The sequence below is a fragment of the Ananas comosus genome, linkage group 1, assembly GCF_001540865.1.
Source record: "Ananas comosus cultivar F153 linkage group 1, ASM154086v1, whole genome shotgun sequence".
Taxonomy (NCBI): domain Eukaryota; kingdom Viridiplantae; phylum Streptophyta; class Magnoliopsida; order Poales; family Bromeliaceae; genus Ananas; species Ananas comosus.
In genome coordinates, this window is record NC_033621.1 from 1,774,743 (window position 1) to 1,789,148 (window position 14,406).

Below are 14,406 nucleotides of genomic sequence, written 5' to 3' on the forward strand. Positions count from 1 at the left end.
TTAGATAATAAAATTTCTCGATGATACATCAAATATATAATAAAAAAATTATTATATATACCAATAATAAGAGAGTAATTTATTTCTTATAGTTACTAAAATTTTAGATAAAAAATACACATGACATCCGACAAAAAATAATTTGTTTAAATATATTAATTGCACCATTATTATTTTTTGTGATAGTAAGTATATAAAATATTTAATTTTTTGTATTACTACTATATGTACATGTGGTGCATAACACTGAAAACCACTTTAGGACTCACACTATATATAAGCAGCCCACTATATTGTAGTCCCCTAGTTTTCACAACCAATCATTGCCCAAATTATTCAACCAACTAAAATATTCTATTTTAAATAAATAAATAAATTATTTTTTAAAACAAAAAGGGCACACTTAACTCACTTTCCCTTTTTTTTTTTATATATATATATATATAATATAATACCTCCTCAATAATACGCCTCACTAAGTCTCAAATTTCTCCTTCTCAATTCATTCGCTCCTTCTCTCTCTCTCTACCTCTCTCTATAGACGAAGGAGCGATGGTGGTGAGGGAATCTCAGCCGTCCATCCGGAAGGCACCGGAGCCGATGCTGGCGATCGAGCGGCCATGGATCGCCGAGGGGCTCCCGAGCCCCACGAGCCCGCTGGAGCGCGACGCGCGCTCGCCGCGGGGGTGGCGCAACCGCGACTCCGACGGGGTCGGGCTTGCGATCGTCGCCGCGCTCGACCGTCTCTGCGGCGCCGGAGCGTCGAGCTCGGCCGCGGCGGCGGCGGCGCCGATCGCGATCGGGGCCAGCGCCGCGCCGAGGAGCAGAAGGAACCGGGGCCGGTTCGAGGTGGCGGAGTCGGGGGGCTGCGGCGGCGCGTGCTCGGCGAGCGCGTGCGGGTTCAAGGAGAGGAGCGACGGCGACGGCAACGGCGACGGCGGCGCCGAGTTTTCCCTCTTGGATTTCTTGAGCTGCTGCTACTTGTGTCGGAAGAGGCTCCACGGAAAGGATATTTACATCTACAAGTGAGTAAATCGATTATTAATTTTATTTTTTTTTATTTTTTATATTTAAAAAATTATATTTTTAGTGTGTAAGAATTTTCTGCGCACATATTATTACGTATAATAATACGGTGTTGTATTTTATTTGGACGGTGCAGAGGAGAGAAGGCGTTCTGCAGCATGGAGTGCAGGTACCGGCACATCGCGAGTGAGGAATGCCAGGAGAGCTTTGTTGGGTCCGACCGGGTGCGGCGGAAGTCGGCCGCGCAGGAAATCGCGTCGACCCCGCCCCAGCGGTGCTCTGGCGGGCCCCTCTTCTTCACCGGCGTCGTCGTGGCGTGATCACTCTAGAGATCACTCTAGAGATTAGGAATCGGGCGCAGCAGATCTCGACGACGACGACGACGACGACAATGGCGGCGGCACGGATAGAAAAATATAATAAGGAATTTTATACACGAGGATTGAATCAAGCGCATGAGCCTTTGTGTAAGAGGGTGTAGAGGAGGGTTTGATCTCGACTCGAGGAGAAGAAATTTTGTCTAGTTTTCGAAAGTTATTATATTATATAATTTGGATCAAATGATCCCTTTTTATTCGGATCAGCTTCACTTAAAATTAGCACAAAAATGGTAACATATTTGTAATTTGATACTCACGATCGGAAAAATCGGGCAGTAGTGACGAAGAGAATATGATGAATTTATTATGGGAACTTTAATGTTGCACGCATCATTATTATAATTATAACAAAGCATTAAACCAGAATATATTTGTTCAAGAGTGAGGAACTTGTAGAGGATGGATGCAGTGATGAGCTCATTTATCAGTTTGGTGATGCTTCAGGTTGTGTTATTACTTGCTAGAAAAGATATTATGATTCTGATTAAATATATAAATATTTTACTCGTACTCGGTATTATTTTAATGGCTGTGTTGGTAAATCATATTCAGCCTTAAAATCAGTATAATAATAGTATATATATATTATATATATATATATTATATATATATATATATATATAATATATGTTTAAAATAAAATATGTATTCGAAATGTCTCAAAAGGCAACAACGCTTTCGATTTGGCCAAAAAAAAAAAAAAAAAAGCTTCTACTCACTTCTTTCTACAAGCTTCTATGTTGAACATATTCTAGAAGATTGTGCGAAAAAGCGAGTAAAAAGAAAGCAGGTTAGAGTAAGCACTTTACTCCCAACTAAATTGTGAGATGTGCTATTGAATCTTCTCTCTTTCTTTTTCTTTTTCTTTTCCTTTTTTTTTCTGGGCGTCGTAATTTATCCTGCTCTTGAATCAACTCTTCATTTGCTGGAACAGTTCGATCTTTGGCTGTTGCGACGAAGGCCCATGGCTCGAGGTTTATTTGATCAGGGGGATCTCCTTTATTCGGATCATGAGTCCATTTATTCTATTTTAAGTTGTGGCGATACCCTACGCAGCAACTTCGACTTGAGAGGTGGAGAGTATTTGTTTATTTATTTATCACTTGAAAGTTTAATTTCCTAGACCAAGTCCTGCTCAAAATGTGCAGATACAAGAATATATATAAAATTGGGCCGACGACTTTGACCAGGACTTGAACATGGATGGAGGGATAGTTTTGAGCGAGTTTAATGCTTTGTGTTATGTTATTACATGCGGATGAACAATCCCGTGCTAGATCCAAGTACACACGACTTGAAACTACTTACAAATCCATAATACGGGCACTTATATACGTATGTATACACACCACGACCATAAGATCAGTCCCAAATTCACCTTCTTCTCAATCCCAAATCATGTACAAGTGAGTATCACGAAGTTCCGCAAGCACAAAAATCCATCTCAGAGAAAGATATTGCGCAACACAGCAGTGACTCACGTCCAAGAAGAAGAGAAAGAAACAGAGGAACAAAAGATGAAATAGATATACACCACGAAGTTTGAAGTTTGAACAATCCAATAGTGTACTATTTTTCACACTTCCCACAGGGTAGTTGAAAATTCTATTGCACTACTACAAAGGATGTTTTCTGAGTCGAGTAACAAAATCTCAAACAGAAAATTCTAGTAAAATAACACACAACATTGCACCATTCAAATTTTCCGCAATTATGCATTAAGGCACGAAAAGAACCAAAGATGCACTCGCAGATTAAAGTTTTATGATCTGCGAAAAACAAGATATGCTTGCGGCTAGGTAGAAATATATATATATAGCCTATAAATTCGACATGCCATCATAATAGATTCACAAACCAGGGTTACAAGACCTCAGAAATCTAACACAAGACAAGAAGAAAAACAAAAAAAAAAAAAAGAAGAGAGAAAACAATTGAAGAGAAAAGCTCCCCAACTAAATGGTTTTTCCTACAAACACTCCTTACATGATGACAATAGTAGTATATCGGTACAAACTTAAGCAAACAAGGGGAGACGCCACCATTATAAAATCACGATAATAGTAGAGGTTCAAAGTATAGAAAGAAAAGTATACTAAATGCAAAAATAAAGATTTGAAGAAAATATAGGAAAGAGTAAAATGGGAAGGGTTTCACGACCTAATAGTACATCATCTGTTGGCTGGCACTAACACTCTGGAACCCGCCGTCGTATATAGCCTGACTGGCGCCCTGGGCGCTGAGGCCCATAGCAGCCTGCTTAAGCTGGCCCTGGGCCTGCATCAATGCCTGGCTCGAACCCATTTTGCTCATTGCTAGAGTGCGCTCGTAGGCCAAGAGCTCGGACGCTGAGAGCCCAGGAAAGGCTGCTGCTGCCGGAGGAGGGAGCGGATTAGAAGATGTCCCAGGTGGAGTTGGCTTGTTTCCCCAAGAACACTACACAAGAAAGGGAATTTTCTTTTTTTTTAAAAAAAAAAGGTGGATATGCAATGACATGAATACATGCAAAGTATCGTTAGAAACCAATAAAAAAAATCCCAACTGTAGACGATTTAGTTGTGATGAGTGAAATTATGAGCTAATCTGTGAAATTTCTTTTTCGAATTCCACAGTGACAATCAAAGCGATATAAAAGCAAAATTTTGAGTTTCAGTTTCAGTTTTGATGGAAAGAAAAGCATAAATTTGAACATCATGGAATAATTCAAAACTGCTCATCTAAATTGTTCCTAAACTCCTATTCCGCCAGCCCACCTAAACTGGTGTAAAGATTCGCATCCGGAGATTAAAAAGATAGAATGTACCTTAATTGCCTTTCCACCGAGAGGACGACCACTCCCAAACTGAATTGCCAAGGCAGCTTCAGCATGGCTGCTGTATCTCACAAAACCAAACCCTTTATCACGCTGGATACGAACCTCCTCGATCACTCCGGCATTAAGGGAATGGAAAAAACGATGAAGATCAAGTTGCGTGACCTGCCATTAATTCAAAAGCTTAGACGTCAGAAAAAAAAAAAAAAAGAAGATAGATTGTAGTCAATAATAACCTGGATCTAAGCAACCAAACAAGAAAACCAGGGACAAAAATAACAATGGTACAACAGTTCCTCGACTATATGCTTAGCAGACAAGTGCATCAAACCGAAAACAAATTCACTAGGAAAGAATATCAATTTCAGCAAACAAGTGTTTGATGCAGCAAAAAGTGATGACATAGCACTTCTTAAGAGCTGGATTGGAAGTGAATACAAAGAAAATGTTGAACACATGCTACTTGCCTCATGAGAAAGGTTTCCCACATAAACGGTTGTGTATTGTGGGTTGTTCTCCGGAGCATCACTATTTATGTTGTCTTGGCCATCTTCTGCACAAGAAAGATATCCATGGCATTATTCATAGTCAGACTATAATGCCAACAGTATTTACAAATATCAGCATATATCAAAGGTTCCATAATACAAAAGGAACATTTCAAGCAAAGATGCTCAATGCCCACAACAGCATGAGCCTGTGCGACAATCTGAATTAGAAAAACTATAAAGCAGAAACTTATGGACAAAAAGATGGAATTCAGATGAACCCAGTATCATAAGGAAAATAAAAAAAGAGCAGCACAATTTTCAATTATGAAGCTTTTGGATTGCTCACACATCCTTTTCTGCCAATCATTTTCCAAGGTGAAGAAATGAAGTCTTAATGACATATAAATTAAGTTTAGTTTACATGAAAAAGAAAAGCAATAAGCCATAACCATGAATCATCAACTGAATCAACACTTATAGAATCCTACTCACACCAACAGAATTCTACTAATCCTAGGTCTAGTTTAAAATTTAATTCACCAAGAAATGCCAATCTACAGTATTTGATATTGATCGATCAGCAGCTCTAACTCGACAAACAAAGTCTAATAATTTAGTGACTTGTATGCAGAATAAGAGAAAGAGGGAGAGTTTGAGACGTTCATATCCAAACAACAGGCAGGTTGATGAAATTCATAGAATGCTCCAAGTTGCTAGCACTAGATATAAATTTTATGAATAACAATGGCGCACATGATATTGCTAGATTCAAAAATGCTCAGCAGTAATGAGGACTGAAGCAACAAAGATAAATGTAAAAAAGTAGGATGTCGAAAGGAGTACATGGTAACTGAAAACTAAGAAGCATAAAGCAGCAGTATTTTATAATATGGAAAAAAGTTATAATCAGCAGTGTCTTATAATAAGAACATAAACATAGCAAAATGAAAACTACAAGATCAACCCTACAGCTTGAAGAGAATCAAGAAAAAGATCAAGGTGAATAATAATATGGATGGAACTCATTATTTGATAAATATGAATGTCAACAATATAAGAAAACCTGAAATTAAGATCAATCATCAAGATAAAACTTCGAATAAACCAGTTAAATTATCAGCCAGCGACGACATTACCTGCTGAAACACTTGTCAGATCCACAACACTCTTGGAATCTGAGCTTTGTTTGTCATCACCAGAAGTAGCACCCTTTGTTGCCCAGTTGCAACGAATCTGCCGACTCCCAAGCCACTTGCCTGCAAAACATATGATTTTGTAAAATATAAGTTCTTAGCAGTCAAATTGCTCAATCCATTAGAAAGATAATTAATAGTCAAGGCAAGTCAACCCATTAGGTTATTCTATACTTCGGGGTCGAATTTTGGAAGAAACAGAACCCAATAAGTCCAAACCCAACCCAAAAAAACGTGTGAATAAATTTGATCAAGAGAAGTAAAACCCTCTGCAATCAAAGATTTGCTTTCAAGCAACTATGTCGATTTGCAGACAATTGAGTGTAGGTAATACCATTTAAGTCATTGATGGCACTTTGTGCATCCTGCCAAAAAAAATTATAAAAATTAAGTAAAGGTGAAACAAATCAAATGATATCCCAAACTGACAGTGCATCAAAATATCACCTGTTGACTCCTGAAAGAAACAAAACCAAATCCTCTCGAACGTCCAGTCTTTTGGTCCCACATAACCCTAGCATCACTACCAAAAAGAATTTTATTAACTTGACATCAAAATACAAATAATGAGAATTACTTGGTAAAGATAAATTCACCAACAATTTGTCAAAATAAATTGACCAAGAACAGAAAGCGAAAAAACAGTCATTTGAAGCTTACGAGCAGCTGGGATATACAGAGAAGCAAGCAAACAACATAGCATCCGTAACCTCCGGGCTAAGATCTCCAACAAAAATGTTGAAGTGCCCTGTGAAACACTACGAGAATGAGATTACACGAGCACAATAAAGGTAAGTTGCCTTAAAAACAAATATATAGCAAATAATCTTAACTACACCTGAAGTGTCCTCTCTCTGCCCACTAGCATATGCCCAATTAACTCGAATAGGCTGACCAAACCTGCAATTTGATATAATAAACACTAGTAAGATTATCGAAAAGCAAAGGAGACCCCCCCCCCCAAAAAAAGGAACTTACAGCTGCCGCCCATTAAGAGTGACAATTGCAAGTGCAGCAGATCTGCGGTCATAGTAGTCAACAAAACCAAAGGACGACTGCACCAAATACGGTCAACCGTAAAAAACATAATATTAGACAAGGATAATTATTTCTATATCACTAAAGATCAGGAGGTGGTATTCCAGTCCATTTAGTTCGAAGTAGAAAAAAGGGGGGAATAACCTACCTTCTCCTTTCTAATAAGCTTGCATCCTTCCACTGGACCTGTACTCTGAAAAACTTCTTGAAGTAGAGCTTCAGTAACTTGAACATGAATATTGCCTACATACCTAAATATTTCCAAGAAGCACAGCGCCAAACCAAGGTTACAATCACTCATATTTATTCAATGCATACCCACAATTATAATCCCAAAAAATACACATCTTTTTAACAATACACACAAATTCTTTCCTGTAAGTTACAAAACTTCCTATGGCTAATAGAAACTTCCAACAATACTTGCCAAAGTAGATAAGACTATAACAGAAGCCAACAGTTAAATCTTTCAAATAAGACTAGATATTTTTTTCATTCCATATGTGATCAAGACATAAGCTCGTAGTCCAGCTGCTAAAATTTGTCCTAAATCTCATCAACAACTTAACATGTACACTGCGACACTGTTGTGACTTCCCCAATTAAAACAAACAATGAATCATCCCAGAAACAAGAAATAAAAAAGCAAACCAAAAACAAAATAAAGATTCCTAGCGACACTCACACACTGCGGCATTGACTTGGATCAAACCCAGGAGGCAGGTTTCCACTTAGGATTGGCTCTATCTGCAAAATAAAAGTGTAAAAAAGCAAGCAAAAAGAACAAAAAAAATCCTATACAAAAAAACCTAACCTAGTGAAAAGCAAAAAATCAGCAAGAACATAACAAAAGAAATAGGCAAGAAATTCCATTGTGTGTCAAAAAAATAAAAAAAACCAAGGAGACTTAGACGATTCTACACTTAGTCTAGCATACTATTGTTTCATGCATTCATAAAAAAAAGACTCACAACCTGAAGAGCCTGTTCTAACATAATCTAGTACCATTTAACCGTACTTACAAGAAGTAATCAAAAGAAGAAAATATGTTCAAAGAACAGGGCTAAGAGGCAATCAACAAATGAGCGGGGGACAAGGTTAACTGAATAGAGGGGGAAACTTCTGTAACAGTTGTCATTTTCAAATTTTCTATAATTGCAGAATTTACTATCATGCCATTTAACCAATTAGGTGGAGGACTTCTAATGCACATTATTATAGAACTTCTCAATTTATTCAACTATAATTCCACATGGTTTAGTAACTACAGGGGGAAAAAAAGACAAACTTTTCTGAGGAAGCTTTCATAGCCATTCCTCCCTTGAGATGTTTCAAGAACAAGTCTTAAGCTTGTCGATGCAACTTCCTCAAAATGAGCACTTGTTAAGAATTGGATGGCAAATAGCTTGGGATGAAAGAGGAATATCAAAAAGACAAGCTGAAAACGAGGTCAAAATGAAGCTGCTAAAGTACCTCAAGAGTCATGATCCTTATGTACCTAAATAAAAATTATTAATTTACCCCATTATAAACAAAGTGACAAAGAAGTACCCCAATTAAAGCTTAATTCCTCAAATCATACCCGAAAATCTACTCCAAACCAATGAAACAGAGAAAGAGAGACCAAACACAAGTTCCCTTCACCCTAACTCCGCAATCCACACACCACTCGCCCTAAAACCCTAAAAACGACAACAATTCTCAAAGCAAACAGCACGTACGACGACAAGAGACGAGAAAGCGGACAAATACAGCATATTTAACAAATAAACCCTAAAATCGGGAATGGAAAAGGGCGCGTGATGGGGCTAGAAACCTGCGGCGCGGCTAAGAGACCCGGGTGGTGGTAGAGCGACTGCTGCTGCTGCTGCTGCTGCTGGAGAAGCGCGGCTTGCTGCATCAACGCCTGCTGCTGCTGCTGCTGCTGCTTCAGCCGCTGCTGCTGCATCTTCCCCCTCCTCTCGCCCTAGGGTTTCGGTCACCCCAATAGAACCCGAACGACGGGTCTTAGGGTCAGTGTTAGGGTTAGGGTTTGGGGAAAAGGGGGAGAACGAAGAAGGAAAGGGAAAGAGAAAGGTGGGAGAGTTGGGGGTTGGGAAGGGGAGGAGGAGTGGGGCAGTGTGGGGTGGTGGGGAATGGTGGAGAGTGCGAGGGCTCGGAAAAGGCGAGGGGAGGGTGTCGGAGACGAGTATTTAAGACACAAAAAGAGAAATAAATGGTTTTATTAATTATTGCAATTACTATTTCCATTTCATGCTAACAAAAATTACATAAATTTTTTTATTTTTTTATATTAGTAAGTAATTTTTTTAATAAAATTTAAAATATTTAACAAAAATATATAATAAATAATTAGAATATTTTGTTGTCAAAAAAATAAATATTTTATGTTATTATAGGCACACATTTATGACCGATCGTGCTGACAAATTTTCGACACGATTCCGTACCACGGTACTTACATCTTTAATTTCTAGTCTTTTAGAGTAGATAATGCAAGGAGAGAGAGAGAGTTAGGGAATAACATAGAAGAATCATAAAATTTTATGATGATATTTGTTTTTAAAATTTTATTTACTTGATACGAGGTTCGACGTGTAAAAAAATTTATTTAGTTTGTATGATAAAAATTTAATAAGCATATGATACTCAATGTTAGAATGTTTCATCTGTCATTCCTGAATGTGAATAACAGAGAGAACGGTCTTACACTGGAACCGTTCACACTATATTTTTTCTCTGTCCCGCTGGTGCATCTGAAAAGAATATATATTTTTTTGCATAAAATTCATTTAATAGGCTTATTTTAAAAAAAATTATATTTTAAAATACATTTTTAAAATTCATATATTTTAAAAATTTTATTACCTATACATTTAGTTGCTTAAAAAATTACCATATCTAATTTTCGGAAAACCAGTATTCGAAATTTATAAATTTTAATATATATTAGATTTTTAAAAAAATATTGTAGAATGCATTTGATTTTGAAACCATTTCAATGTACGTTTCACTTCACACAGCTATATAATTGTATTTTAATCTCTTCAATAAAGTTTTAGTAATGTGGTGTATGGGATGTGCTTATGCACCAGATACAGATAATAACATCTCACTTCACACAACTGTATGTTTTGCCCTTGTTCAAATTCAATACTTTAAAATTTATTAGTTATAAAGGAAGAATTTTAATTAAATATTAAGTGCTGAATTAAAATAAATGAATAATATATGAGAACACTAGGTGTTATTAATATTTGTTCGCGCTAGCGAGAAACAAGTATATTCACCAACAAGAGATGTATTGGCCCTGGGGCGTACCCCTCCTCATTTTTTTTTCCCTTTTTCATAAAAAGATAACATGTTACCTACTTTATTTATTTATTTTTTATAAATGAACTTAATTGAAAATGTTAAGCAACTAGATTTTAAATTTGAAATATCGGATATCGACCATCAAGCAATTGCCACCTGCGTAAGGGAAAATCAGTTTCTCCTGAAATGTTTCTCTGCACTCAGAATTCAATTTTGATTCAAATTAACTTCAGTAGATATTCATTTTTTGACACCAAGTTATGTGCTTGTGCCAACTTGCTATTTGATTTTTGTTTTGAGTTTCAAAACCGTGACGGCTATTATATCGAATCAAATTTGAAATTATCAAATCAAATTTTGAAATTTTCAAAGGTCCAAAACAAGCTGAACGTTTAAACTTCGATGCAAATCAAGTTTGTGTTTAACTTGTTTTAGGCCTGAATAAAAGCCCGTATCTCACTCAATTTGATTTATGCTGGATTTTGGCCCAATTTATCCTGCGCTGAGTTTTTATCGTAAGCATAATTTGTATGCAAGCCAATCAAACAATGACATGTTATTCTGTTGAGATCAAATTTTAATTATATCTAATAATTCAAAATAAAAAAATTGAAAAATAAATTCTATAAGTTTTTACAACCATGCGTGATGTTCAAAATTCGAAAACAATTTTTTTTTTTTTTCTGGTGGCAAATATCTACAAGAACATGACATTCAACTCATAGTACCTGTTTTTGTAATATTTGGGCCTGATTTAAAAAATATGGGCCGTTAAATGTGGATCCACATTTGAGCAAATATGTTCAAATTACGCTTTTAATTGGACCGAACAGGCCCGTAATAAGGCAATCATATTTCTTGCACAATAAAGTGTCATCACTTCGAAGAAAATGTACGAAGAGTTCGTTTGGTATTGAGGCCGCCTGATGCTACTGGAACAAAAAAAATAAAAAATATAAAAAAAATTATAGGGCGGAAATATGAAGAGATATGTTTTTGCGTTAGGTTGAGCGTGCTTTATAGTTTCGCTGCGTTGGTTCTATAAAATGGCAACAGGAACGTACATCTAAAAAGCGGGCTAAATATATGTTTGATCGAAGTTTCCACGGTCATTTTATGGCTAGCATTGTAAAAGTGAACATCTGAAACATCTAAAGTATCAAAATTACTGCGTTTGGGGTGTGTTCTGTCCCATCAAAAGAGGAGTGAAGCGATTCTTGGCCGTAAATGCCTGCTTCAGTTGTTGGTTCACCATAATTTCACCTTCGATTGAAACTCAAAATTTTCAAAACAGTATAATCGACTGCAACTCATCTTGAGCCGAAGTCAGTTTTGAAAAGTAAAACCGAAAAAACTTCAGATTCACGACTATACAAACAAACAACGAATGAAAAGTAAATTTTATCTGAACTCTAGTTCCACCTGAATGTCTATTTCAATCTAAACTTCACCGTTGGTGAAACAAACAGGCCCATCCAATACTAATTTAGTTGGACCCATTAATGGACAAGCCCTTTTTTTTCCAAACATATACTTAAACTTTTCTCTACAACACTAATTTGAGTATATTTTGCATGATCTAGTATTATCTCCATTCAATTTCTAGTGACAAGTTGATGGCTTTCAAGAAATAAAACCAAAATTTGAAGTAATAATTTTTTAAAACTTCATTCAATAATTATTTTTTTTTTTTATATCACCCTTCGCATTTTATACAAGTCAATAAAAGGAAAGAAGCTTTGCAACTTTTTTTAGAGAAACAAAGACCCTTTTTTATTATTTTTTTTAAAAAAGAGTAATACTTCAATATACTGTATAAATCTTGACCATTTATTTTTTTTAATAGATGATTTAGATTTAATATGACTCTAGAGGTGACCTACTATTGAGGCATAGATTTCATTCACCAGGTACCTACTTAAAGGGTATTTTGGTCTTTACAGAATATTTTGATTTACAAAATTGATTTTATCCAACTAAGAATATTGTGAAATTTTCAAATGTCTATAACAATAGTTGGATTTCAAATTATAATCAAACTGTAAATTTAAATCCAAAACAATATTTAAAACTTAATTATAAATCAAATTCAATTTTTTTAAATATAAAACACAAATTTAAGATAAAACTTTCAGTTCCAATTCAAAATTTTAATTTAAATCAAAAATTAAAATTTCAATTATTCATAATTTAAACATTAATATGAAATTCAAAACTAAATTTTAACATATCAATATAACTTCAAAAGTTAAATTAAGTAATTTTTTGAGTCGTATACTTAATACAAATGGGTATTATCTAATTTACAGTAACAAAAGTAATAAGTATTTAATATTTATGATTGATAATTTAATTATTCTACTAATTTTTTTCTAATATTATCTAATTAACTAATCCAACATTACATTTAACAATACTTATATAAAACCCAATATATTTTACTAATTTATAATTAGATTTTAATATTTAAATGTTATTGAATAATTTCTTTAAAACAAAAATCTTTTTCCAATAGTCGTGGCATGTCACTTTTTATTTATATCACTCTTATTTTCTCATTAAGCCGTTGGGATCTCCTGAAACGTAGTAGTAATATGACTATGGAGGTAGAAAAATATAACTATGAACGGCGTTTGGTAGGAAAAAAATAACGTAATTTGAGATAGTTAATATACCAAAAATGAGTAAAAGTATAATCCAATCTAACAAAGAAAAAAATTCACATATCTTTGATCTTCCTTATTTAAAAAAAGCATCCCAATTTAACATTTAGAATTCACATAGATTTTAATTTAACATAATTAAAATTTAAAATGAAAAATTGAAATTGAAATATCACATTGAAACTATTAATTACAATTTTAATTTAAATTAAATTTAATTTCAAATTTAAATTTTCAAATTCATTTAAATTAGAATTTCAATTTAAAATTAAATTAAATTAAATTTCAATTCAAATTTCAAATTTAAATTTCAAATTTTCAAATTCAATTTAAATTTCAAATTTCAAATTAAAATTAAATTTCAAATCAAATTTCAAATTAAATTTAATTTCAATTTCAAATTTAAATCAATTTAATTTTAAAACTTAAATTTTAAATTTATTTTATTTTAATTTAAAATTTAAATTTTAAAATTTAAATTTAAATTTAAATTTAAATTTCAATTTAAATTTTTAATTTCAAATTTAATTTTAAAATTAAATTTTAATTTCAACTTTAATTTAAAATTTAAATTTAACTTTAAAATTAAAATTTAAATTAATTTCCAATTCAAAATTTAAATTTGAAATTCAAATTAAATTCAAATCTAAGTCTCACTTCAAATTTCAATTTTACAATTTAAATTTAAAATTTATTTTTTAAACTTAAAATTTTAAATTATTTTTTAAACTTTAAATTTTAATTATTATTAAATGTTAAAATCTAAATAAATTAAATTTTAAATTTTAATTTTTTATTTAACTTTAAATAAAAATTTAAAAATTTAAAAATAATTACGATTTAAAATATAAATATTAAATTTGTAAATTTCAAATTTGAAAATTTAAAATTTAAAATTCAAAATTCAAAATTTCACATTTCACATATCAAATTTTAAATTTTAAATTTTTTTTGAAAATTTAAATTTTAACTTTTAATCTTAAAATTTAGAAAAATCCTGTAAAATTGTACAATGCGTATCCAAACAGTTTAAAAATTGAATACGTGAAATTTTTTAGAGTTGCAGGATTCTCTATTTTATCTAGACCAAAACCACAGTTTATAAATTCCGTGGAGATATTTTACTGTGTATCCAAAAAGGCCCTAAATGCTTAACTTGGGGTCAATTAGGAGGACCAAATCGAAATTGTTCACGTGACTTGCATTTTCTTAAAAAACTAAACCTATTTCTTTTTTGGTATTTATTGTTTACTAAAAAAAAATAAAATTGGTTTTTGTGGATGATATAGAACCTCACGTGGCATGATGCTGTTCATCCAACTGCTTCTTCTTATTTGCTATTATTAGATGATTTACTTATTTATTTATTTTGTATAATATTGTTTTGCACCCATATATATATATATATATATATATATATATATATATAGAGTTGAGCTAGAATACTATCGATAGCAAACCGGCACTTTTGCCACCCATTTGTTTTCG

The 14,406-nt window shown here is 33.5% G+C and overlaps 2 protein-coding genes across 3 annotated transcripts; one reads left to right on the forward strand and one right to left on the reverse strand.

Annotated features, from left to right (window-relative positions):
- LOC109719396 lies at window positions 428–1,769 on the forward strand. The gene is made up of 2 exons (XM_020246046.1): window positions 428–1,025; window positions 1,163–1,769. The coding sequence occupies exons 1-2, from the start codon at window positions 553–555 to the stop codon at window positions 1,344–1,346; spliced, it is 657 nt and encodes a 218-aa protein (XP_020101635.1). The 5' UTR covers window positions 428–552; the 3' UTR covers window positions 1,347–1,769.
- On the reverse strand, window positions 3,191–8,901 carry LOC109716890 (oligouridylate-binding protein 1B-like). Of its 2 annotated transcripts, none has more exons than XM_020242504.1 (12): window positions 8,757–8,901; window positions 7,626–7,687; window positions 7,089–7,191; window positions 6,881–6,957; window positions 6,741–6,802; window positions 6,563–6,650; window positions 6,350–6,425; window positions 6,237–6,267; window positions 5,846–5,965; window positions 4,686–4,768; window positions 4,210–4,383; window positions 3,191–3,842 (listed from the first exon to the last, which is right to left on the reverse strand). In XM_020242504.1, exons 1-12 carry the CDS (start codon window positions 8,886–8,888, stop codon window positions 3,567–3,569), a joined length of 1,284 nt encoding a protein of 427 aa, XP_020098093.1. In that variant the 5' UTR covers window positions 8,889–8,901; the 3' UTR covers window positions 3,191–3,566. The 2 variants fall into 2 exon arrangements, with proteins under 2 accessions (XP_020098093.1, XP_020098082.1); XM_020242493.1 differs by having other exon boundaries at window positions 4,686–4,771.

Excerpts from the sequence above, each read along its gene's own strand:
- LOC109719396 (XM_020246046.1), top strand. The coding sequence starts at position 553 with ATGGTGGTGAGGGAATCTCAGCCGTCCATCCGGAAGGCACCGGAGCCG. Across the intron at positions 1,026-1,162 it reads AAGGATATTTACATCTACAA|AGGAGAGAAGGCGTTCTGCA; the intron begins GTGAGTAAATCG and ends TGGACGGTGCAG.
- LOC109716890 (XM_020242493.1), bottom strand. The coding sequence starts at position 8,888 with ATGCAGCAGCAGCGGCTGAAGCAGCAGCAGCAGCAGCAGCAGGCGTTG. Across the intron at positions 6,651-6,740 it reads GCAGAGAGAGGACACTTCAG|GGCACTTCAACATTTTTGTT; the intron begins GTGTAGTTAAGA and ends AGTGTTTCACAG. Across the intron at positions 4,384-4,685 it reads TGGGAAACCTTTCTCATGAG|GTCACGCAACTTGATCTTCA; the intron begins GCAAGTAGCATG and ends AATTAATGGCAG.